The 26,912-nt window shown below is 45.0% G+C and overlaps 1 protein-coding gene across 2 annotated transcripts; it reads left to right on the top strand.

Moving 5' to 3' along the window:
* Window positions 1-831: 831 nt before the first annotated feature.
* PCED1B (PC-esterase domain containing 1B) lies at window positions 832-25,260 on the top strand. 2 transcript variants are annotated; one of them, XR_008556511.1, is made up of 2 exons: window positions 832-916; window positions 3,912-3,950. XR_008556511.1 is itself a non-coding variant. In XM_008140591.3 (2 exons), exon 2 carries the CDS (start codon window positions 23,879-23,881, stop codon window positions 25,178-25,180), a length of 1,302 nt encoding a protein of 433 aa, XP_008138813.2. In that variant the 5' UTR covers window positions 906-916; window positions 23,821-23,878; the 3' UTR covers window positions 25,181-25,260. The 2 variants fall into 2 exon arrangements, 1 of the variants encoding a protein (XP_008138813.2); XM_008140591.3 differs by lacking the exon at window positions 3,912-3,950 and adding an exon at window positions 23,821-25,260 and having other exon boundaries at window positions 906-916.
* Window positions 25,261-26,912: the final 1,652 nt, after the last annotated feature.

The raw sequence follows: 26,912 nt of genomic DNA, 5'->3' as shown, positions 1-26,912 counted from the left end.
CATTTTCTGCACTCTCTCTTTACATGAATTTACTTTTAAAATCTTAGAATTTTTAAAGGACCATATGTTGGAAAGGAAAGGGAGGAAATAGATCTCAGTGTGGTCGTGGATGCTGCTTTATCTCCACCCTCCACTGTACACCCCCAAAGGCCAACACCCCCAGGTGACTATGGCTTAGCTAGTGTTGGTTCAAGGCTTAAGTAGATGGATGTCTGAATGGCGAGGGACTTTGACAGACTCACCCAGAAAAACTGGAGCTGGAGCCCACTTCATTGCAATGGAGTAAAATGCTGGAAGGGGCTTTGAATGGGGTGTTAGCAAATGATGACCACCGATCTCATTCTGAGAAGGTGCAGATGCTTACCCTGGTGGTCTCCAGCTGAGGGCCTTCAGGGAAAAACCTTATCGGGTCCTAGGTGGTACCCCCTGGTCAAAGCACCAAGACATAAAAGGCTTTTGGCCTGAAGGTGACAGACTGGGGGCTAAAGTAGTTGAAGTCTTTGCTCAAATATGTAAAATAAACCACCGGTGTCACAGCAGTGTTGGTTTGAATAAGCCCGTTGGATTGGTTGAGATGAAGTGGGGAGCTGGCAGCCTGTATGTAATTAGCTCCTGAAAGAGGAAGCCCTGAGCCACCTCTACAGAGCAGTCTGAGGCCACAGGGGCATGCCCTCCAGCTGGCTGAGGCCGCCCCCGCACCTCCCGCCCCCTGCCTGCTGACGGAAGTGCTGTCTCTATCCCGATAGGACAAGAATGACCCCGCAGATCGGCAAGGGGCCAAGAGGAGCTACCAACTGCCTCTTCCTCCTCTTAGCACGGGTGACAGTGGGCCATTTCCACTGAACTCCCTCCCTTCCTCCTCTGGACTAAGCGGTGAAGGGACATGACAATAAGGAAATCATCGTTGCATAAACACGTAAGTATGCATTCCTCCTCATCAGACACAACCGCAAGGTAAAGAACCTGCATCGGGCTTGTGAGCCGGGTCCCCTATTCATTTTAAGTTTTTATTGATTTTTTTTTTTTTAAAGAGAGAGGAAGGGAGAGAGAGAGAAAGATAGAAACATCGATGAGAGAGCAGCATCGATCGGCTGCCTCCAGCACACCTCCTACCAGAGATCGAGCCTGCAGCCCAGGCATGTGCCCTGACCGGGAATCGAACCAGTGACCTCTTGGTTCCTGGGTCGACACTCAACCACTGAACCACACCGGCCAGGCTGGGTCCCCTATTCTTAAGACATCCACTGAGAGAATTTATTCAAACAAAACATTTTGGTTTTTTAGTGTTGTTGTTTTTTTTCATTTGGAGCTTTTTCATTTAAAGACATAATAAGCTCTTTCTCTAGTTTTCTTTAACAAACTAAGTAAGGTTTGCAGATTCTTTCTTTGCCTACTTCCTCCTGAAATGTAAGTCTGTGGTTAATCAAGCTCTGTGAAAGACAGCTTCTCCTTCAGACTGTGAGCTAACACAGCTCTCTGAATAATATCTCGCATTTTGCTGTTGGTTGTGTTTTTCTCTGAGGAGTGTCAGCAATCAGAATAAAATATTAAGTAAATGAGGTATAAGAAATTTCCTGAGGGTCTTGATTCCGTGACTCCACCAAATGCCAAGGATTCTCGAGCCTGCTGTCACCACACGCAGGCCTGAAACCAGAACAGTGACAGGTTAGGAGGTGATGGGCTTGGTGCTTTCATCTCGGTGCCAGCCTTTGCGGCCCTCCACCCAGTAACAAAACAGCCTGCTCGGCTTTGCCAGTGTTTCCACTTCCGTTTACATCACCGTTCTCTGTGGCACCACTGTCGACACGGAAGTGGCACCTGTACAGGAGGCGGTGCGGTTCCCCGGGGTTGGGGATGGGCAGAGAGCAGGGGCAGGCTGACCTACGTGGGCTGGCTCTAGATCTAGCTACTTCATAGCTGGCGGGCCTGGGGCCAAACCTGACCCTCTGGGAACCCTTTCCCTCATTTCATATCCCTCATGGAGACAGTAATACCTACCCTGCAGGGTGGTTTAAAAGGTAACAACTAATGGCCATAAGATGTCAGGAACATAAAGTAGACTCCCAATAAAAGATAGCAATCATTATTAGTGCTGTTGTTGCAAATGTGATCCGAGGGAACCGGGTGCCTTGTCAATTTGGGATCTTCAGGCCTCACTGGGGGGATGCTATGTATTTGGCTAATATGCCCGATTAAGAAAAGGCAGAAGGTTTGGTATTTTCAGGAGGATTTTGATACGATTTAACAAGTTAAATTCCCCCTATGAAAGGGAAGTGAAATTAGATGATCTGCATCTGAGAAAAAGCCAGGACTGCGGGTTAGAGCATGGGGTGGAGGAAGGAAAGAACATATGTGGGAAGATGAACTAGGAAGCCACAGCGGGATTTCACATCTGCGCGGAAGTAGTGGCTGCAGGAAGAGAAGTAGACTGAGCAGAGAGTGAGGAGGAGAGAATCGACTCGGCTCCTGGTGGAAGAAGGGAAGGGAGGAGTCACAGATGATCCTGCAATCTCTGTCGTGGAGCAATTAGGTGGAGAGTGACTTTCCTGACTGAAAAGAGAAGCCAGGAGTAGATTGGATCCTGGCATCATCACAGGGTTTATTCAATCAGCAGCACAAAGACATTTTTCTATGCTTAGCTATTTTGTCATGTACTTTATTTTTTTTAATATATTTTATTGATTTTTTACAGAGAGGAAGGGAGAGGGATAGAGAGTCAGAGACATCGATGAGAGAGAAACACCGATCAGCTGTCTCCTGCACACTCCCTACTGGGTATGTGCCCGCAACCAAGATACATGCCCTTGACCAGAATCAAACCTGGGACCTTTCAGTCCGCAGGCCGACGCTCTACCCACTGAGCCAAACCAGTCAGTGCATTGTCATGTACTTTAAAACTGCTCCATAGCATGCATCACCAAGAATAAGTCTCTACATGAAAAATAAACACAGCCTTTTTTCTGATACCAATATATAAGGTGACTGAGTCTATAGTTATGCAACTCTTAAAAAATCATGACTAAGAAAATAGAATGCTGACATATGATTCAAAGATTTACAGTCATAGCTTAATTAAATTGGTAAACATCAGTCAGTGAAAGTGATTTCTGTAGTTCTCCTTCATTTATTTAAATGTATTTCAGAGACTCAACAATAAATATAACTAGAGGCCTGGTGCATGAAAATTCATGCACTGGAAGGGGGATCCCTCAGCCCGGCCTGCCCCCTCTCACAGTCCAGGAGCCCTCAGGGATGGGAGGTGACCCAGCAATCAGGGGAAGGTAATGCCCCCATCACACCTCTGCTGCTGCCACTGCTGGCAGCGCAAGCCTCGGCTGGCCCTGGGCGGCTGGGCAGCAGCCATCCGAGGCTTGCCTGCACCTCGGGCTGGCCCTGGGTGGCTGGGCAGCTGAGGGGACTGGGGGACTCTGGAAGCAGGTGCGAGGAGTGGCCGGACCCACCTGGGGGCAGGCCCGGCCTTGCCGCGTACCTGCTGCCCTGGCGGGGACTGAGGATACTGGGCGCCGCCATTTTTGAGGGTGTGGCAGTCAATTAGCATATTCCCTCCTTATTGGCTGTGGGCGCCGTCATCTTTGCGATGGCGTGAGGGTCAATTAGCATATTCCCTCCTTATTAGATAGGATAAGGAAAAGAGTGCCCCCCAAAGGAGGAAGGAAGGCAACAAGGAAGCAACCAGTAACATCTTTGTTAATAATTTGGAAAAATATTTTAAAAGCTAGTATTTTACCAGAAGAATTTAATAGTGATGCACAATAGATTTTTTTTTTAATAAATGATGCAATTTGGGTCAATCATTACATTTACAAAGCAAATATACATCTGAAAAAAGTCTGGCCAGAAGCCACATTCACAGTGCTATTTTCAGTAAAATTTTTAAAATCCCTTTTCAGAAATAGAAGTGATTTCCAACATTGAATTATCATCATCTGCTTCTGCGATTTTCCCTCACTGACTGAGCTCCTAAACACACAGACCCTGTCTCACGCAGCCTCAGGTTCTGGGTGCCAACCACTGTGCCTGGCATGTGGAGGCACGCGGGGAGGTTTTATCTAAGGAAGCGAGGAAGGAAAAGCAGCGTGCACCAAAGACAACCGGACAAAGCAACTTCATTTCAGGAATTTAGCAACTAAAATTATTTAAAATTTGGGAGCTTATTTTTTATACATGTACTATGACCGAGTTACAGATAGCTTTGAAAATAAAGAAAATTATTGCATTCATAATCCTACCGTGCAAATACATGAAGGGTTAGCATTTTGGTTTTAGCAAAAAGTAATGTTACCACTGTTAGACTTAATTTCTAATGCCACTGACAAGCGTGCTCTTTTGGGGAAATATCATATTTTAAAAACTGACAGTGTTTTGGATAGTGCTTTCAAATATGACAAGGTGAGAAGAAAAACATAAGGCATGTTAAAGAGAAATTTTAAAAATGCAGATCATGAATATGAAAGGGAAGGGAAGATTCTTTGCCAGACTCTGATTAGGAGAGAGATGATGCTCCTTGAATATTTCTGGTTTAGGATGAAGGGTTTTTCATTTGCATAGTTTATGCTAACTTGGATTGAGGAAAGGAAAATGTGTTGCAATTAATAAATAGCTAAGTCAATTAACTGGTAAAACCAAACATAAATAGACTATCTGAGAGCTACTGGCCTTCCACTTGGCAAAGCTATGCTCTTATAAATGTGGTAATCAGGTGAATTTTAGAGAACTGGACAGTGGATATTATCCAGTCTTTAAAAAGGAGGAAATTCTGTCACATACTACCACATGGATGAACCTTGAAAACAATATGTTAAGTGGAATAAGCCAATCACAAAAAGACAAATACTGTATAATTTCATTCTATTGGTATCTAAAATAGTCAATTCATAGAAACAGCAAGTAGAATAGTGGTTGCCAAGGGCTGGGGAGAGGGACAAAGGAAGAGTTGTTGTTTAATGGATAGAGTTTCAGATCTGCAAGATGAAAACGTTCTAGAGATGGTTCAGAACAATGTGAATATACTTAACACTACTAAACATACACTTAAAAATGGTTAAGATGGTAATAAGGGAAGAGAGAGAGAGAGAGAGAGAGAGAGAGAGAGAGAGGGAGAGCACACTGGAATTAGAAAACTAAGCCAGTGGTTTAGTCTGTGGGAACCCCTTTCACGTCCCGTGTGGTTCAGGGTTCCGGTTCAGGGTTCAGGTTCTGGAGAAGGCCGCACACAAATGAAAGAGACTAGAAAAGTATTGATTTGGGAATATTGGGGGCCAGGCGGAAGCCCACCTCCAGTGGGAGGACTACCACCTTGCTTTGGCCTTGCCATCCCTTTTATTCAGGTTTGGGATACACCCATTGCCCTTAGACAGGTAATTCCAGTAACAGTTAGATTACCTTATCAGTAAGGATTTACATGATTATTTGGTGGGAAAGTTGCCTCAGTTACCATTGTCTTAATTAGATAGGGAGTGGTTGGCTCTGACCTTGCAGAGCTTCAAGGTTGACCAGCCTTCCAGGTTCCTTGTTCACACTTTTCTAATTAGTGAGACAATGATCGGTTTCCAGCATTAGTCTTCTAATAAAATGGAGTATTGTTCAGTGGTGAGGGACATTGTTAAACTAGAGGCCTGGTGCATGAAATTCGTGCATGGGTAGGGTCCTTGGCCTGGCCAGTGATCAGGGCTGATCAGGTCTAATCAGGTTCCCCACCTCCCTGCCTCCTCCTTCCCTCACTCCCAGTGGGGGCGCCCACCATGTTCCATGCTGCCCCTGGTGGTCAGTGCACGTCCTAGTGAACAATAGAACTCCTGGTCTCACGGTCTAACTCCCGAGGGGACACTTTACATATTAGCCTTTTATATATCTAGATAATTCAAGGCCAGATTCTCCCAGGGTATTAAATTCTTTGTGAAGGGGCTATAACCCCCCTCCTTTCCCCCTGAAACTCATGAACTGTCGCTCTGGGACTATGGGACTCAGGAGGCTGGTTCTTAATCCAAGCTTGGTTGTTAGCTTGGCTGTGTGATTTGAGTGGCCACTTGACATCCCTAAGCCTCATCTTGGCCTAAGGATGATCTGTCACCCCTCCCACTTTTAAAACCAGTTTCTGCAGGGATAGGAGCATACCAGTCCAAGTGGTACCCATCCAACAAGGTACTTCTCAATGTTTACATTTTATGCAATGGTAACCATTTAAAGTATATTTTTATATTGCTAAATTAGTAATATAATTTAGTACTTATTTTATATTACTAAAGCATGGGTGTATGGATACTCATTCCTAGAATAAATTGAACATTTATTAAATGTATCCCACTCTGCTTAGCACTTTGCATATTCAAAGTCCACAGCTGGAATTGGACCTGAGAATATTAAGTAACTTTCCCAGTCACACAGCTCATGGGTTGCAAATTGGGGCTCTGAACTCAATTTTCTGCCTGCAAAGGCCATGCTCTGAACCCTAAGCTAAACTGGAGCAGAATATAGAATTTGCGTGAAACATAAGAATTCTAAGAAAAGTTTGTAGAAAAGTTTAAGAGGTCTAACAGAATGGGGTCTTTTATAAATTTACTTCTTGAATTCCATCCATCCTGGTAAAATCACCAATTTGGCTCTTTATATATATATATTTATATTTTAATAAATATATTTATTGACTTCAGAGAGGAAGAGAGAGGGAGAGATAGAAACATCAATGATGAAAGAGAATCATTGATTGGCTGCCTCCTGCATGCCCCCTACTGGGGATTGAGCCCACAACCCGGTCCTGTGCCCTTGACCGGAATCAAACCTTCAGTCAGCAGGCCAACGCTCTATCCACTGAGCCACACAGGTTAGGGCAATTTGGCTCTTCTTAACCCATAACCTCCCAAGTCCCAACACCTCTAGCCTTGCTGCTCAATACCACAAAAGGGTACATGCACTGACTTAGTGCAGAATGTAGTTCAGTTACTAAACTGAACTCACGAGAAGTTTTAATCCCGAGTGTCAAGATTCTTACCATACTATCAGAGAAGTCTCTGTGCTCCAATAGAAACAAATTATTCATATGTGCTTAAGAATGCTAAAGGCCAATGCTTAGAAGAGAAAGTATCAAAAATATGTAAACTGTTTCAAGTCAGACAAGCAAATAAAACACATATTGTTTTGTGATTTGCAAATTTGGTCCTTCATCTTAAGGTGGCCAGGCATAGAACACAAACACACACCAGGTGGCTGAACAAAGTTTATTTACAAAGTAAATATTTAGTGGTCTGATTTCTGGCCCGCTTGAAACACTCTGTTCCAAGAACATACGAAAATTAAGTGTTCCTTGAAATAGAAAATGTGGATAAAATGGCAATGGCCCTTTTAAAGATAAGTTTAAACTGATCTGTGACTGGAACTATTGAAGGGTTATTAATATAAAAGGAACACTATTTTTGCCCTTGTGTTTAGAATATTTTTTGCTGTCTAATTAAAATATTTGGCTTTTCTGAGTTTGGTTTTAAATAAATTATGGCTTAAAATAAATTATAAATTTGTAATGGCATAGTAACATGCATTAATAGAAATCAAAAGGTAAAACCCCAATCCTGGGTAAATGTAATCTTTCTCTACTCTGGATTTGCACCCATGTGGCTGAAACAGACTAGAGTAAAAAAATCCAACATCCATTAAATAAGGGCTCCCAGCTTTTTTATTTTTTAATATATTTTATTAATTTTTTACAGAGAAGAAGGGAGAGGGATAGAGAGTTAGAAACATCAATGAGAGAGAAACATCGATCAGCTGCCTCCTGACACCCTCTAACTGGGGATGTGCCCGAAACCAAGGTACATGCCCTTGACCGGAATCGAACCTGGGACCTTTCAGTCCGCAGGCCAACACTCTATCCACTGAGCCAAACTGGTTAGGGCAGGGCTCCCAGCTTTAAGTGGGTCTCCATGCTGCTCAATAACTACAGCCTCTCCCACCTCCTAGTCGACTATTTCAAATCTTCTTGTTCCTCAAACCTCTAACTCCACCTTCCCCAGGTTCTCTCTCCGCTGGTGACCTTGACCTTTTTGCCTATTTCACCGACAAAGACAAAACAGGAAACCCCCCACAAGCTCGCACCTCCGCACCTACCCATACACCAGCATTATGCTCCTGTGCTGTCTCCCCCATTTTCTCTGCTTGAGCTGTCCTGGCTCCCATCCAAGGTGAACCCCTCCACTTGGGCACTAGATCCCACCCCTGTCACCAACTCAAGGACATTGCTCCAGCAATTTCCCCCTATTCCTCCTGCACGTCTGTTCCCCCTGCTTACTGAATCATTCCCATAAGCATACAAACATGCTATTATTGTTCCCATCCTAAAAGAAAATAAAACTTTCTTAACCCCACTCCGCCCTCCAGCTGACTTCTCATTCTCTGCTTCTCTTCATAGTAAAGAGAAAAACTTTAGTAAAACTCTTGGAGGGCGTAATTATCTCCAATTCTCTGAACCATTCTGATCAGCCTTTGTCCTCATCACTCCACAAGGGCACCGATGTCTCACAGGATGCAATGGTCAAACATCCTTCTTGACCTATCAACTGTCTCTGACACAGACAATCAATCCCTCCTGTGCATCCGCCCTTGAAACCCTTTTTCCTCTGGCTTCTGGAACTTCACACTCTCCTAGTTTTCTTCCCGTTTCACGGACTCCGACTCCTCCCTTCTGTCTTTTCTACAGCCCCCTGCTCATCTTCCTGACCTCCTCTGCCCAGAGTGCCCCAGGGCTCAATTCATGGACTCCTTTTTGCCCTAGCTTCACCTTCTCCTTAGGTGACAGCATCCAAACCAAATTGATATCTCCAGCTTCTCCCCTGAGCTCCAGACTTGTCTATCCAAATCTCCATTCAACATCTCAATCCGAATGCGCCCAAGGCATCTCCCATGCAACAAGCCCCAAACCTAACACTTGACCTTCACTCCCCGAACCTGTTTCTCCCAAATTTTCCCCATCTAAGTAAATGGCAACTTCATCCTTCCTGTTGTTCAGGCCAAAAACCCCAGAGCTAGCTAGCCTGGTCTCCTCTCCTTTTCTCTCACCCACCTCTTCTCCCAGGCAAAGCCTATCACCTCGACCGTCCACATATATCCAGAACCAGACCACTTTTCGTTCCCCGGCTCATGTCACTCTTATGAAGGAAGGAAGAGAGAATAAACTATTTCAGAGAAATTTAGAATATCCGTACAGAATATCTCTGGTAAAGTAGACAAGAAGCCGATGACAGTATTGCTTCTAGAGGGGAAAATGAGGGATTATGGAACAAGAAAGGGCAGGGGACGTACTTCTCACTCATACCCCTTATCCCTTTTGAAGTTGTGTGCCATGTGCATTAAAAGCCTTCTACAAATAAGCAAAATAACTTAAGAATGATGACAATGGCAGTAGGCCCTGTCTGGCCTCCCACTGAGAGGGCAGGGATGATGACACTGGCCAGAAGGGCTCCAAGTCCCTGCACTGCTCCATGAAGCTTTCTGAGAGCCTCAGTTTCACCATCTGCAAAGGAAAGATGACAATTAGAGCTCACCTCATTTGATGAAGGGGGATCTGCTGTGAGATAGCACATTATAAATAAGTGTAGAACATTACATACACTACAGGCCCGGTGCACGGATTCGTGCACATTGAAAGGAAAGTAATTAGAAGGTGGCCGGCGGGGCAGGCCTGGGTGAGATAGGCTGGACACACCCTGGAGCCAACCTCTCTCGGTCCCTCCCCAGCTGGCCGCACCTGGGGTGGCGCTGGGGCTCAAAGGGCATCTGTGGAGTGAGAGGAGTCCCTCTGGCAGGTGGGGTCCCTCGGCCAGGCCTGCGGGGACCGGGCCAAAACCGGCTCTCTGATATCCCCCGAGGGGTCCCGGAGTGCAAGAGGACACTCTGCAAAGTTGCTGTCTCTTGGCAGCTCCTGCATGGAGCGTCTGCCCCCTGGTGGTCAGTGTGCATCATACCTACCAGCCAATCGGCGGGTCAGCCAGTCGCTTAGCCTTTTATATATATATATATATTTATATATATATATATATATATATATAAGTAAGTTTTCACCATCCCTTAGGAAAAAGCCACGTTTGATGGATAAGAAAGAAAGCCAGACACTGAGCTATGGCACATATGGGGCCAGAATACCAATAGTAGAACTGTCTCCATGTATCATAAGTTTTTGGAAGTAGGAAAATTAGTAGAAAATCTATTGCTTGGTCTTAAACAACTTTATTTTAAATTTAGCAAGTATAATCAAGATTATCATTTGCTTTATTCAAGCTCCTGCGTTCTCTGGTCTTGTGAATAATTATGCAAATTTTAGTCCTGTCTCTCCCCCCACCCCCCCTAGATTGTTCTCTTATTCTCACAATATACAGACTACCTGGAAACTAAAGGACTGGAAAGATTTGCAACTCACAGAAATGCTAGAATCAAATAATGGCAAAATTTCAAAGTTATGCAATAGACTGCTCAAAATTTTAAAATACTAAAGTTATCAGATGGGTTCTAGGTGAAGCCCTGCCTTGAGACACAATAATGATTGTATTAAAATTCATGAAAAGATGCAAAATAGCTTGATTTATGGCTTTTGGCGAGAGGATAAAAACAATGTGTAATGTGTGGAATTCACTTTTAAGCCACACATTGAGTATCAGTGAAGTAAAATAAAATGACGTTTCCCAAGAAAAGACAGCCATGTTTGCTTTATAGGCCGGGTTCCCTAAAGAGCATAGTGTTAAAAGACAAACGAAGCACGCAGGGCGTGCATTTCAGGACTGTTTGGGAATCAGTTACTCTTGTTTGTTAGTTATTTTATGCCATTTCATGCAATGGAGAAAGGCTGCTTCCTGGTGTTTAAAACACCTACAGAAGGTTCACTATTTTCAAAAAACTTTTGTAGGGGTTTATTTTCTCATTTAAAAAAAATTCATTTCTTCCTCTTTCATCTTGGTATTTGCAGAGGAGGTGATGTTCCCCCTCATCCAAAGCATATCCTTTCAAAGAAAAAGAAAACAAAGTTCCAAGCTGATCTACATCTAATCAATCAGAACACCACTTCCTGCCCCACCCCCACCCCCACTCCTTCCAGTTACCACTTGGTTTCAAATGGAACAGGAGAAGGAATCAGAAAAGTGTCCTGAAGCTTTGGAGTGAGCTATTCTACCCACAGGGCATTGGGAGGAGCACCACACGGAAGTACAGGATTATTACTATTAAAATTTAATTAGAAAAGGGAGTCATCTTCCTATACTTCCCCATTTCTCTTCTCACTTCCCCTCGCTTTCCCCTCACCATCTTTCCCTCCTTGCCCACGCTAGTCGTCATTTTTTTTCATCTGTGAACACACCACACAAGCTAGAGTAATAAGACAAAGGGTCTGAATTGTGTGTGTGTGTGGCGGGGGTGGGGGGGTGGGGGGGGTAGTCCATAGAAGCTACACCCAAACTACTGAGAAATATGAAATGAAAACAAGTTCAGAGTCAAATTCCAGGAAGATGCTATACTTTGGGCTTACTAACCAATTTGTGTCTCATATTTGCCAACGTCTTAAAGCTTCAGTCATTAGGCTTCCGCTTCCTAATGCGAGAAAATAAATGCTGACTCCGGTCATTTGCCCCAGATGCCACCGGAAATGGCATCCTCTCCCCTGAGGCTCGCTCACCAACGTAGCAGCACCCAGAGGTGAACTTATCTGCCTTGCAGCCCAGGCTCTGAGCTCTCTCTCAGCCCGGTATCTGAACAGCCGAGAAAGGAGTCTCTAGGAAAGAGATCTAGAATCAACTGAGAGGTACTTTTTACCTTTGTTGGCATTCTCATTTCTCGGGTACTTTCTGTAGGAAGGAATCACCATCCGAGCCACTCCATCCCACCCCCACTTAACTGAACAGCCCTACAGAGACAACTGTTATTTCATAATAAGAAGGATTGATAACAAACTACTAAATCTCTGAAAATGTACAGTGAGAGGAAGCAGCAGGCTGTGAACAGGAAAGGATGTGACGCGTCTGGTGCACATGCTGTCGTGTATGTTGTGGTTGACCACAAAGGCTTGGCATCGGTTTTGACTCCCAGCTCTGCTTTTGAGAAAATGGATGACCTTGGTCAGATGACTCAATCTGCCAATCTTCATTTTCGAATGTGTAAAATGGAGGCGGGGTAAGTACCAATTTCACAGGGTTCTTAAGAGGAATGAATAGGTAAGCAGGTAAAATATGTAACTACTGCTGGAGTGGGTACTAAATCATTACTGAATAACAAGTTAAACTAGTGTTACTAAGTAATAAGTTAAATACTTCATTTACTGGAAATCTCCCTTAACTACTTAATCCCATCCCCCCCCCCCCCCCCCCCCCAAGTACTAAGGTGGCTCAGAATAACCATAATTAACATTTGTAGAGTTTATGGAGCATTTCCTTTGGTTTCCACAATTCACCCTTCAGTAGGGCAGTGCTGGGTTGTTGACTTATTTTTGCTCCTGAGGGGTTAGGGAGAGGCTGAGAGCTGTGCAGGATGTGGCAAGAAAAAGAGAAGCTCAAAGGTCCAAGCAGAGCTGAAGGGAGGAAACAGGACTTGGGAAAAGCCTGGTGTCTGAAGTTGGTTCCTTGCTTTATTTCCCCAGCACAGACTCTTGTTCTGTCAGCTTCCGAACCTCCTGGACCTTGTCCCTCCTCCTGTTCCCAGTCCTAGGGCTTGAAACTGGGGGACATCCTCAGGCACGCTGCTAACACACACAGCAGTGGGAACCCGCATCTTCCAGATCCTTCTTAGAAATAGTATGCGTAAGGAACTAGGCAGACAGAGACTGGCTTTTAAAATCCCAATTTTAAACTCAAAAACTTAAAAAAAAAAAAAAAAGAAAGAAAGAAAGAAAGAAAGCCCTGGTCGGAAAAAAAGTTGGTTGGAGTGTCGTCCCGTGCACCCAATGTTGCGGGTACAATTCCAAGTCGGGGCACATTCCTAGGTTGTGAGTTCAATTCCTGGTCGAGATGTGTACAGGAGGCAACCGACTGGTCTCTCTCTCTCTCTCTCTAAACAAGTCGTCAGATAAGGCTTAAAAAATAATAATGAAATAAAAGAAAAGAAAAAATTTAAACTCAAATTATTTCCCCGTAGAAACACTATTACACTTAGTATTCAGATACTACATTGCTAATAGTAGCAACAATAAAATATCCATTTTAAAAGCTCTTTTGTGTAACCTCCTTAGAGGAGCATAAGGATCATCTCTCCCGTTTAAGGGATGTGAACAGAGGTGACCTGAGCTGCAGAGGCGGCGGGAGCCCCAGCCTGCTGACTCAGCCCCATGCTCACTCGTTAAATGGCCTTTAAGGCCATTCCTGGAGACAGAATTTTCAGAATCCAACCTGTGCATCAGCGGAAAGCAACTGAGTCATTATTAGCTCCCCATCACCCTCCCTTTTCAACCATGGGGACTCTTTATCTAACCGCTGATTAGAATCTATAGTAGTCAGCATAAGTATAAAAATATCACTTTAGGGCAGTGACTTCGCTTTCCATCGACACATGAATAGAAATGAGCTGTCAGAGTGATAAAAATGGCCCTCAGTTGACTTCATATCTGCTCTGCTTTCTCAGGGAGAACAGTTAAAGCTGGGCACAAAACATTGCTTTGTTTTGTTTTGTTTTTCAACAGAGAATAAAAAGGAAAACAGCATGCAAATATTATTTTTCTAGATAAGACTATTTTTTTCTCCCCTCAAAATATCAACAAACATTTATAGCTAAGGTTAAAAGCTCAGGCTCTGGAGCCATATTTCCTCCTAAAGAAACAAAACAAAACCTTACGCCTACCTACTCCATCAGAAGATTCCCAGTCAGTGAAAGACCAGCTCTGCCTTCCACTAGCTGAACAACCTTGGGCTACTGACATAACCTCTCCTGGCCTCAGTTTACTCATCCATGAAATGAAGAGAGTAATAGCTCCCACCTCATTAGTTTGTGAGAATAAAATAGGCCTGGTACAGAGTAAATGCTCAATGAATGCTAACTGCTGTGCATAAAACACTCAGCTGTGAGTGGTACAAGGATGGGTGAAACCCACTTTGGTGACCCAGGACTCCAGACTCCAGTAGAAAGGCAAATGAGCATTTAAAAATAGCACAAAACGGAACCACGTGCTAAACAGAGGCATCTGTCAGAGGACCGAGAGATGTTTCTGTCTGGGAAAACAGGGAGGGCTCGCAGACAGAAATGCATTTGAAACTGGGTCTTAAAGAATGAGCACAAGTTCAGGCGAGGAGCGGGGACAGGGAACATTCAATGCTGAGTTGCAGAGCAAACATGAAGAGGTGAGAAAAAGCCCTCTGAGTGTACATAAGCTCTCTATTTCACCCACGGGCTTTGGGGAGATTCACAGAAGGATCATAGCGTAGGTTAAAAAAAACAAAGTTTGTACATGCAACCCACTGAAGTTATGCCAGCCTATCAAATGAAAGTGAAGATAGGAAATTTGAAAACACATGTAAAATAGAAATACCATTTTAGAAAGTATTTCAATCAAACTGAGACCCTTTCTTAAGTAAGGATTAAGAGTACCTTACAGAAATTAAAGAAGTTAATCATAAAATCTAAGAGGTGAAATTGTTCGCTGTGCTCAGCTCCCCCCAAATACATCACACCATCCTCCTTCCTCAAGTGTATTTTCAAGAATTATGCCTTATTTTTTTATTGTCAAGAAATGGTTGCACTGCTCTATATCCAGGCTGTCATTCAATATCATTTTGATGTCTTCGGAAACAGCCACAGCCGTGAAAAATAAAAATGACTCAATTCAAGCAGTTCAGAAGCAGAACCTATTTCCACTTACTTATAGCCAATGTTTCAAGCGTAAATTATACAGCTGCTCTCTGAAAATGCAGAGCAAGAAAATGCTGCCACCATTCCCACAGAGGACCGGTACTGACCCTTAGGAAGAGCATTCAAAGGTCACAAGAGAAATATCTTAGGAATTCAGCCACAGTTTGTTGGGAGGATAAATGGGCGTCTAGAGAATTTAGAAGTGATAAGAGGCCCACACAGACTGGCCTACTCCTGGCCCTCTCCCCCTTGTCCCCCCTCCCCGCCCCTCACCTCCTTGGAACTTTATTGCACTTACCTGGGTATGTCTGGAACTCAGGAGACAAGTCCTGGCTAGCTAAATTTATTGAGCACTTAAAAATGTGGCAGGCCCTAGCCGGTTTGGCTCAGTGGATAGAGCGTCGGCCTGCGGACTGAAGGGTCCCAGGTTCGATTCCGGCCAAGGGCACATGCCTGGGTTGCGGGCTTGATCCCCAGTAGGGGGCATGCAGGAGGCAGCCGATCAATGATTCTCTCTCCTCATTGATGTTTCTATATCTCTATCCCTCTCCCTTCCTCTCTGGAATCAATAAAAATACATTTTTTTTAAAATGCGGCAGACCTCATGCTGATGGTTTTAGATCTGTTCATTTAACCCTCACTTCTTGAGAAATCCCTAGAGCAGTTCCCATTTTGTGGAGGAGGAATCTGAAGTGCTTGACCCGCCCAGGGGCTCAGAGGCTGGTGACCAGTGGAGCCGGATAGAAACCCCGGGGGCTGGCTGCAGGGCCCACCCCCTCAGCCGCACTGCTTTATGGCCTCAATTCGGAGTCATCTGCATACGAATGGTAACAGATAAGGGGACCACATATTTTGTTTGCATCTAAACTGGGACGTGGGGTGGAGGGGTGGGGGGGAGGGTATCTATTTTGCTGGTAAAAGTAGGCTAAACCAGAACAGTTTGGGGCACACAGGGACGTGTGGCCACCTTATGGATGGGTGCGATGAACGTGGATGAATTTACCGAGGGAAAGAATGTTGATGAAAAGAAGAAAGAAGTCGACCACTGGGCCTTGAGAAAGACCAACGTTTGGGGAATTGCTGGAGAAAGAGAACTCCCAAAGGATACGGGAAGGTGAGCGAGGAGAGGAGTGTGTCAGACTCTCCAGTTTTTCCGAGGGCAGTGATCGCCGGTGGTCCAGCCCCGGAGCTGCGAATGCTAGGGATTCGACAAGAACCAAGAAATGGCCATTGAAAGGAGCAACAAGGAAATCAATGGGGACTTACTGACAATCATCTCTTTGGTTTGATGGAGTTGGAAGCCAAATTAAAGTAAAAAAAAAAAAAAAAGTGAGTGGGAGGTGAGGACCCAGGAGGCAGCCAGTGCAAACAACTCTTTTAAGTAAGACGTGGCCTTGAAGGGGAGGCCAAAGATAGGACTGTCCTGGAGGTGGAGTCCAAGAAGTTTCCTTTCTTTCTTGAAGAAAGACACTGGAATGTATCTAATGCTGACGGCAGGAGCCAGGCTGAGGAGACTGAAGAAGTGGAATGCATAATTATCCCCTCTCCAGGGGACATCCTGGAGCAGTCCCCGAGGAGGTCTGAGGACGGCCACCTGAGCTGAGGATCCCCTCTGCGTCTGAGGAGGTACCTCTCTGCCTCTGCGGGAGGGAGGAAAGGGGGCCTGCGGGTCCGACGGTTTGGGGAGGGAACAAAGCGAGGTGCTTGCTGTCTGTAGACTCGGGCTTTCCTCTCTCGAGTCCCAGCCGGGAGCGGTTCCTGTGGCCGAGGTTTCAAGGTGTTGAATGCACGGCAGGGCCTGTCCTTAGGCCCCTGATAGACGTTGCCGTGACCTCTTTCCATCTTCACTGTTTGCCAGTGAGGTTGGTGATAATACTCCTGTTTGATGCCAACGAAAACTGGCTCCGAATGTTGGGCAGCCAACCAAAGAGCACACAGCTGTTCAGGGCCAGAGTTCAAGCCTGACTTCGGTGTTTCCTGGAAGCAAAGCCAGGGCATTGCCTACTCTCTAACACTATGTTACCGAGTCATAGGAAGGAAGTTAGCAAATGTAGTTTCATTAATGGTTTAGAGTCTAAACTTTAGACCATAATGTGGACGTTTGTCCTAAGCAGTACATGACCGATATCTTGTTGTTTATGTGAATTGATTTTTTTCATTTTAAGGAAGAAATCCTTTTGTTAGAAGTTTTTTTAATGGGGCTATTTGATTAAAGTCTCCGTAGTTTTACCTTTTGCTTTTATAGAAGTTACTTGCATACGAGGTCTTATGACCCCACTTCATTCATAAAGGATGCCTCCTGCATTTATTTCTATAGTCCATAGGAAGTTTTTAAAAAAATTATAGATTGGTTTGAGTGAGAGAGAGAGAGAGAGCGACAATGAGTTGTTGTTTCACTTATTTATGCATTCATTGGTTGATTCTTGTATGTGCCCTGACGAGACCAAACCTGCAACCTTGGTGTATCAGGACGACACACTGAGCTACCTAGCCTAGGCGAAATTTCTATATTACATTATTACTGTGGGAACAATATATTGCCTTAAGGGTTTTTAGACTCTTAAAGTGTGTAAAATTCTTCTGTTGATTTTTTTTTTTTATTGCAAAAGGGTTAAAAATTTAAAACTGTAGCCTGATAGGGGGATACAAATTGAATATGTCCATGATTCCTGCCTCTACAAGAAACACTTGTGGTTACATGGAGCCCAGTTGGAAGATCACTGCTGCAGTTTCAATTGTCCATTTGTGTCATATGTATCTGATATTTTAAATATATTTTTACTGATTTCAGGGAGGAAGGGAAAGGGAGGGATAGAAACATCAATGATGAGAGAGAATCATTGATTGGCTGCCTCCTGCATGCCCCCCACTGGGAATCGACCATGACCTCCTGGTTCATAGGTTGAACCTCAACCACTGAGCCACACCGGCAGGGCTATATCTGAAATTTCAGATGTGCTGGAGGACCGAGTGAACAGCCAAGATAGAAATATGGGCCCTACGCTGGGGTAGGACTGGGTAACGTAGGGGTGGGGTAGAAGAACCATGATAGTTGGTGGTGGTGTGGGTCAGATTTGCAGAATGACAACTATGGCAACCACAGATAGACACAGGTGTTCTCCAAATTTTTGCTGAATTACTTAATGGGCTGAGGAACTGAAGCCTGTTTTAGAGATGAGGTTATTGAGGTAGAGGATTGGAATCGGTCTTTCTAATGGCTTTCAAAACATGTTTCTGTTGCATTATTTAACATGATATCTCTCAGTACTTTTATGTATTTTTAAAAAATTGCTCCTAAAACCACTTTTTAAAATAGTAGGCCTGAATTATTTCCCCCATTTTCAGGTTATATAGAGGAGTGAATATTAGCTGATTTGCCCCAAATCAACCTCCAACCCCCAACCCACAGGCCATTAATTAAGCTTTCCCAAAGAGAAGTTTGAATTGTTCGCTATTTTTTTCTTCTGAAAACTTTATATGTGGGTCACTGCACGGCTGTTAAAGTACAAAGTGGGTATCAGTTACACACGTCATCCTCAGGGGTGTTCTGCAGGGTAAGGCTTATCTATGTCACACACTCACAGGGAGGTGGCACCTAAGTGGTCAAGTGTCACCCTTAATATGTCACTCTTAAGAGTTCACCCTAAAATTACAAACTTATAAACTAGAAAATTATTACTATTACAATATGACATGCAATTGAATGTTTGACAAATTTAAATTCCACTTAGAAAGTTGAGCAAATGCCAAGCCATAGCTAAGTTGTAGACTTAAGTTAATGAAAAATAATTATTTTCTTATTTGTACCTTCTGTACAATTTAAGGGGATCTTGGAGAATTCAAAGTATTGATTTGATCACCAAAAATGCAGTTGGAAGGAAATTAACTATATCCCCAGTATAATACTGCGTTAAGATGGTTAGTCCTATGCAAGAAACCTAAACTAGTTACAAGTACTTCCTACAACTAAACCAATTGAAACAACATCCTAATTGTTAGTGATTACCTCTGTGATTTAAGACTTCGCTGCAGGGTCTCTGAAGCTACTGCCCTATTAAATGTCACTCTTCCTGTAATAAAGATCAATAAGAAAAGAAAAAAATTAGCCTAATTTCTACAACACATTGATTAATGGAAAACAAATGCTATGTGTTTGGTTTGTAATAGTTATAAAGCAATAGTCAATAATTTACAAGCCATGGCTTATGAAGCTATTAAAAAATTAATTATCCCCAGAAATCTAAGCAAGATACTTGAAAGTAATTTATTACAGTAGCAGCCACTATTAGTGCATTTTTCTGTTAGAGCCTTAGCCAAAAGCCAAATTTTACTTTGAAAACAGAAAATGATGGCACTACTTATAATGATGACTTGAGGAATCACCATGAAACTCTTTAAAAACTAGTTTTCATTCAATATTGGAATCGCAGATTGCAATGATCATCCGTATACCATCCCTCTCCCCCTTGACCTTTCCTACAGGCTTTGGTGCTTCGTTTGCATGCATCAGTTTTAGCTACTAGTTTCTCTGACATTTTTACATGCCCATTTTCACACCACTCCTCTTGAGCGAAGAGACTGCATTTTTATACCTACTCCTTCCACCTCGAACAATATCTGGTTCTCAGAGATCCTTACTGAGTGAGTGAATGAATGAATGAATGAATGCATGCATGAGGCAATCTACCGATAACATAGGTACCCCAACTAATTAGTGAGGTTAGCAAATTTGAAGCGAGAAGCCTGGGCTAAAAAGACCATTGATCTGTTTTCAAATCCCTTTTTTGTTTCAGTTTTATAAGTAGAGCTTTGAAAATGGAAGTAACCAACTGTTTTTAAGATGAGAGAGAAGATTTAGGTCTCCAAATTATTCTCTACTTCACCCCTTCCCCTCAAAGAGTCCTCCCTCCTTTTTTTGATTGGTTTTGTTTTTAATGTTTGGCATCTTAGCTGAAAGGATTCTTCCCCATAACAGTAGTCCTGCGGGTGTCTGATTTGTTAATCCTGTTCCAGTTGTGACACTCTTGATCAAGAATTTCCTGAATTTCCTTTTAGTTTTGGCTCCTAACTGGAATGCTTCTTCCCAGTCATTTCCCCTCCCCTTCTTTTCTGCAGTCCTATCTGCATGTTCCATTGCAGAAGAACAATACATTCTTAGATGGACATTTCTGCCTGATTTTTGGCTCTGAGCCCTTGGAGCAGCATCGGGGTGGGTTAAGTTCCCTGCTCAGGATACAGGGCAGCCCAGGAGTCTGTAGAATTTTCCTTTGGTTATTCAGAAATCCAGATCTTTTAATTTTTGCATATCTCTTGTTTGAGATTATGGTATGGGATGAGAAAAAGATACATTTTTAAAATACATATATTTTTATTGACTTCAGAGAGGAAGGGGAGAGATAGAAACATCAATGATGAGAGAATATCATTGATCGGCTGCCTCCTGCACACCCCACACTGGAGATCAAGCCCACAACTTGGGCATGTGCTCTGACCAGGATCGAACTGTGACCTCCTGGTTCATAGGTCGATGCTCAACCACTGAGCCACTCTGGCCTTATTTACACTTCCTACCCTACTTCTACCCTCACTCCCCTCGCCCTCCCCCAACACACACACACACAGCTAAGTACACATGGACCACCTCTCCTGAGCTGGCAGAGTAAATGCTTGCCTGCCTATGCCTGGAGCCACATCAAAAGACCTTCTTCTATCTCATCCCCCTGATATGAGCCAAGCTTTAGCATTCAGAATGACTTGCAGGGAGTTCTGGTCTAAAGGAGATCTACAGAGACAGATTTGGGAGTCTCTTTAAGTCTTAGCTCCATCACATCAATATCCTTCCCTATAAAAGGTGAATACTAAGAATTAGCTTATAAATAGGGTAACATTTGTAAAGCACCTGACATCCATTAATTCTGTTTTATTCAAAATCTCTCACTTGCATCATCTCATTTGACCTTTATAAAACCCTGCTAGACATGCAGCAGGAAAACTATAATCCCCTTTTTACAGATGGTTAACCTGGTGTTCTGAAACTTTCTCAGTAATAATAGTAACTCTTCTCGATGCTTACTACTTGTCAGGCATTGTTCTAAACACTACGTTTAATCCTCACATCAAATCTATGAAGTGGGTACTAAAAACTGGGAAAATTAAGGCAGAAAAGGGCTAAATAACTTGCCTACGGCTAGAGCCAGCCAATACAAGAGTTGGGATTGAAACCTAGAGAGCTTGGCTTCAAAAACAGTGCTCTCACCAGGATGCGATTTCCCACTGCTTTTTAAAGTAGTGGCTTTGACTCACATCTGTGAGTCCAAGTCTAAGGCTCTTCACATCCTGAGAAAGAATCCATTAGACCACACAAGCCAAATAGCACTGAAGGAGACAGCACTAGGTCATCAGATCCGCTGAGCTTGGGAAGAGAGAACTCTAACGCTGGGGTTGATGGTCCATACCCCGGGGGCCAGGCGCAGGCTATATGACCAGAGTGCCAGCCCAAAGAGGGCACACAAAGCTGGGTGGCCTGGGAGCGCTGGGAACAGCACGCTGGGAAGAGGTCTCTCCCTGCACTTTGGAGACTTGGGTCTGAGGTAAACAACTGCTGTTCGCAAAGACCCCGGAAAGTTCACGGCACCCGTTCCTTCTGTTTTCATGGCACTTGCCCTCTCCTCTGTGTGTTACAGTTATCAATGAGTATGTCTAATCAGCTCTCGAAGGACGACAAGACCAAGTTTTGCGTGTTTTTATATCCCCCCTGTGGTGCATTTAGTAGGAGCTTAATAATAAGTGAGTTGGATGAATAAATGATTGTAAACAAATGGACATGCCTAAGCCCCGAAGGGATTTGGAGTTTGCTTTACGTTTTACTTTGTTGCACCACAATAAGCTAAATCTTATTTTTAAGTGTTTTTGTTTGTTTGTTTTTTTATAGCCAAAAATAAAAATAAAAACATTTGCATGGAGATTCTTTGGGGGAAATTAAGCCAATATTTTCAACTGTCATCTTAGGGCAACTCTTATGCTCTACCCATTTTCGTGGTTTTATTGTTGTGCTTGTACCCATTTAAAACCACAAATAGTATAGCTTTTAAAAACCGAATGTGCCATTTAATAATAGCTATCCACCCACACCTATTAAAATGTTTACTAATGCATGAAAGCCTACAAATATCACCTACGGTGGGTTTTAACAGCTTTAACTCTGTGTGAGTGGGTGACACAGTGGGTGCCATCTTCCTCCCCGCCTGAGAGTTGTTAGCAGTATTGATCTGTGTTTCTACCTTTTTATTCATTAGTAGCTGTGGTTGTAAATGGCAACCCGAAATAAAGTTCTGAAGATGAACTTCACAATTTTTAACATTTTATTCAACGTGCTGGGGAGGGAAACTTGTCTTCTACCTCTTAGGTTGAGTTTCCGGGGTCCTGTGACTAAGCTAACAAAAGACAGGTTAGCAGGAGAAAAGGCACACAATTTTTATTAATGTTAGTGTGCACTAGAGTTCATAGAAAAGAAATGAAACTCAAAGAAGCAGTTAAATTCAGGGGGTTATATGCCATTTTAACAAAGGAAAAAGGGCGTGAGCTTCGGGGGATGATAATGGTGGGGAAGTGACTAGTGTGAGAAATGGCTCACCTGTCCAAATTTCAAATGACGGACTCGGAAACAGAAGCATGGCGAAAATGAGACTTTTAATAACACTCTCAAGAGCAGGCGCCCATTTTACAGGATCGCGTGTAGGGCAAGGACTATAGCCTATTCATTTGGACCCTCCTCCAGTGCCTCGTTGGCTGAGTACTATTTGATCACCTATTTCCTAATAGGTCGCCTAGGACTTGCTGTCTCCCATTGGGTTATTAAAAAAAAAAAAAAATGGGCTGGGGCCTTCTCTAGTCGCCTCTAGGACGTGTGCTACGTGTACAGCTCTCATCCTCTCTCCCCACCCCCCACTTCCTGTTTGCTCTGGGGAAATTCAGCAGCAGCCACCTGGCCACATGCTGTTTCTTTTCTATGAAGATAAATCAGAGGCATATTTCTTACACTAGGAAATATTTGGGGAAACTGACGGAAAATCTGGGCTCTACGTGCAAACGCATCTTGGTGCTGACAACACCCTGCCTTCTTTCTTCACTTCTCTCTGGTTGGGGTAGGGGCACCTTCCTCAAAGGGGAATGCACTGCTTTTAGGCAGATAAGGTGAGTGCAGAGAACTCTTCTTGTGTCTGTTGATTCTTGTTGCCTCCAGCTCAAAATCATCCCTCTGACATAGTGTCATGTTCGGGGGGTGGCATATTCAATCTTCAAATGGAAAGCAAAGAATATTGCAGCAGCGGAAATATTCTTTCCAATGTTATCTCTTTCGTACAAGACCTATTGGCACGTGTACTCTTGTTTTCTGTTGCATTCCATTGAATTCTTTTTAAGTTACTAAAAGTAATATCTGATTATATAAAGTATGTTTTCAGAAAGGGGAAGGCAATTCCTCTGTAATCCTGTTATTTAAAATGTTTTGCATACTTTCTTTCAATGTTATCTATGTGTATCTGTTTCCTACGGTTTCAGCGAGGTGGGGCACACGTGGTCTGTAAATTCCTCAACATATCCCAAGCATTCTCCATGTGCTTGCTTACTCACACTCATTATTTAGCAGCTGCAAAGTTTGCCTATCCATTCTCCAGTTGTCAGACATCTGGGCTGCCTTCCCAGTGGCAGTTTGCACCTCCGGCAGGGGGGAGGGCGGGGCGAGTTGGCCCCTCCTGGCTAGGTGGAACCTGGGCCTCTAAACAGCCACAGGCAGTTCAGAGGTCAAGTCCCAAGCCTCAGCCAGGCCAAGCAGGGCTTCTAGCTCCAGGCTCCCTTCTGGCTCTCTCTCCCCACTCCCAGCCTTAAGGTGGTGGAGTTCCACCCTGCGGGCTTCCCAGGCCAAGACTTCACTCCTGGCCCACCCAGAGGGCCTGCCCAAGGTGAGTTCCTCCCAGCTGCTCTCTCCTTCTGTCCTAGCTCTCTGCAGACCCACCCGCGTGCAAAGAAAGGAGCTGGGCCTCGGGACCTGGACGTCATGGCCCAGCTGCAGTCCTCTGAAGTGCAGCAGCTGCTCCACAACAAGTTCGTCGTCATCCTGGGAGACTCCATCCAGAGGTCCGTGTACAAGGACCTGGTGCTCCTGCTGCAGAAGGATTGCCTGCTCACTTACGACCAGCTCAAGGTCAAGGGGGAGCTGAGCTTCGAACAGGACAAGTTGGTGGAAGGAGGCAAGAAGGATATCATGAGCAACAGCACCGACTACCGCGAGGTCCGCGAGTTCTGCACCGGCCACCACCTGGTGCGCTTCTACTTCCTAACACGTGTGTACAGTGAGTATGTCCGGACCGTGTTGGAAGAGCTGCAGTCCCACGAGCACACCCCGGACCTGGTCATCATGAACTCCTGTCTCTGGGACATCTCCAGGTATGGACCGGACTGGTTTAGCAGCTACCGGGAGAACCTGGAGAACCTGTTCAGGCACCTGGGCCAGGTGCTGCCAAAGTCATGCCTCCTGGTGTGGAACACGGCCATGCCCCTGGGCAGGAAGGTCACTGGGGGCTTCCTCCCGAAAGAGCAGCCGGCCATTTCCTCGGCCCGGATTAAAAAGGTGATCGAGGCCAACTTCTGCAGCTATGTCGAGGCGAAGAACCACAATTTAGATGTGTTGGATTTGCATTTCCACTTCCGCCACGCGGAGAGGCACCGGCACGTAGACGGGGTACATTGGAACCAACTCGCGCACCGACACCTCTCCCAGCTGCTGCTGGCCCATGTGGCCGACGCTTGGGGTGTGGAGCTGCCCCACCGCCAACCAGTGTGCCAGTGGATCAAGTGTGACCCTGCAAGGGCCAGACCTAGCCAGAGACTTGAAAGGCAGTCCCAGAGCAGCAGAGACCTAAGGGCCATACCCCCACCCTCCTCGTTGCCTCCTCCCAGGCACAGCCCCCTGCTGCCACTCCCAGCTCCCCGCCCACCCCTGTCCCCACTCCTGCCCTCTCCGCCTCTTCCCATTGCCTGTCACCCGGCCATGCGCCCCCAGGTCTTGTTCTATCCCCAAGATACCTATTTTTCCTCAGACCAACCTTTCCAGTCCGGTCAATTCTTCTTCAGCAATTTCCATTCTACCCAGACAGGATTTGAGTTAGAAAATGACTTTGTGTTTGATCCCCAGCCACCAAGGGCCCCCTTCCCCACACCCTATTATCAGCAGCCGGCCCCCGTGGTTCATAGGGGTTTCCCCCGGAATCTACCTCCTGGCCCTTATATGTCCTGGAGACAGTTGCCCAAACCTTTCAGGAGACAAGCCCGAGGCTGCTCAGAGCCAAGGCCTCATTAGAATGACTTGTGCCTTTTTCCTCCTCATGGACGTGGACTTGACAGGTCATCTGTTGCCTAAACTGACTGGTCTTGTTAACAGAAGCCATTGATCCACATTGGACTTCTTTGGTTCTTTGCTGTTACCAGTTGTTAGCTATGGCCCCTTCCTCCACGCTCAGGGGGTGACCAAGTATTCCTGCCTCCCCACCCCCTGTTCTCACTGTCTTTTTGTAAACAGAAAATTGAAATTAAAAAGTTGTTTCACAAAAGTAGTTGTGGGTTTTGTGTGTGTCGATATTTAATGGTGCCTCTTCCTTCCATTAAACAATTAGCTTTGTAAGAGCAGAGAGGGTATCTGCTGAGTGAATGGTCAAGGCATCTTCATAAACCTCTCAAAGTGAATTTGCCTAAATAATCTTGATTGTTTCCATGAAATCGATTGGGTATAAACAAACTAACGTTTTGTGATCCTATTTTCCAGAGATTCTTAAAGAATCATTGTATTTTAGAATTGGGAAACTGAAGACATAAAATGTAGCTACCATTTACAAACAAGGAAACTTGAGGCCAGAAAGGTGAGTTACTTGTTTTAGATCACATAGAAAAATCACTCCTCTACTGGCCTTGCCTAGTTATTCTGGTTTCTAGTTTATATTAACGTTCAAACTACAGGACTGATTTATATCAAACTGAGAAAAACTCTATCCTATATAATAAAAGCCTAGCCGAAACCGGTTTGGCTCAGTGAATAGAGCGTCGGCCTTCGGACTCAAGGGTCCCGGGTTCGATTCCGGTCAGGGGCATGTACCTTGGTTGCGGGCACATCCCCAGTAGGGGGTGTGCAGGAGGCAGCTGATCGATGTTTCTCTCTCATCGATGTTTCTAACTCTCTCTCCCTCTCTCTTCCTCTCTGTAAAGAATCAATAAAATATATATTAAAAAAAAAAAAAAAAAGCCTAGGTGGTGTCCCACAACATCATCACAAAGATGGCCACCACAAGATGGTCACCAGAGATGGCCAGCAGGGGAGGGTTTTGTGTGTGTCGATATTTAATGGTGCCTCTACTAGTTGTCGGCAATTAGGCCAGCAGGGGAGGGCAGTTTAGGGCCATCAGGCCTGTAGGGGAGGGCAGCTGGAGGTGACCAGGCCTGCAGGGGAGGGCAGTTGGAGGTGACCAGGCTGGCAGGGGAGGGCAGTTAGGGGCAACCAGGCTAGCAGGGGAGGGCAGTTTGGGGCCATCAGGCCTGCAGGGGAGGGCAGTTAGAGGCGAGATCAGGCCAGCAGGGGAGGGCAGTTGGATGTGACCAGGCTGGCAGGGGAGGGCAGTTAGGGGTGACCAGGCCTGCAGGGGAGGGCAGTTGGGCACAACAGGCTGGCAGGGGAGGGCAGTTTGGGGCCATCAGGCCTGCAGGGGAAGGCAGTTGGAGGCAAGATCAGGCCAGCAGGGGAGGTCAGTTGGGGGTGATCAGACCAGCAGGGGAGCAGTTAGGCATCAATCAGGCTGGCAGGGGAGCAGTTAGGGGGTGATTAGGTTGGCAGGCAGAAGCGGTTAGGGGCAATCAGGCAGGCAGGAAGGCGAGCAGTTAGGAGTCAACAGTCCCGGATTGTGAGAGGGATATCTGACTGCCTGTTTAGGTCTGATCCCCCAAGGAGTCCCAGATTGGAGAGGGTGCAGGCCAGGCTGAGGGACACACACACACACACACACACACACACACACACCCGTGCACGAATATCATGCACCAGGCCT

The sequence above is a fragment of the Eptesicus fuscus genome, chromosome 7, assembly GCF_027574615.1.
Source record: "Eptesicus fuscus isolate TK198812 chromosome 7, DD_ASM_mEF_20220401, whole genome shotgun sequence".
Taxonomy (NCBI): Eukaryota; Metazoa; Chordata; class Mammalia; order Chiroptera; family Vespertilionidae; genus Eptesicus; species Eptesicus fuscus.
Note: the sequence above shows the minus strand (reverse complement) of the source record. Positions and strands in the feature narration are given on the sequence as shown.

Bases quoted from the DNA above. Each gene is read 5' to 3' on its own strand.
- PCED1B (XM_008140591.3), top strand. From the start codon at position 23,879: ATGGCCCAGCTGCAGTCCTCTGAAGTGCAGCAGCTGCTCCACAACAAG.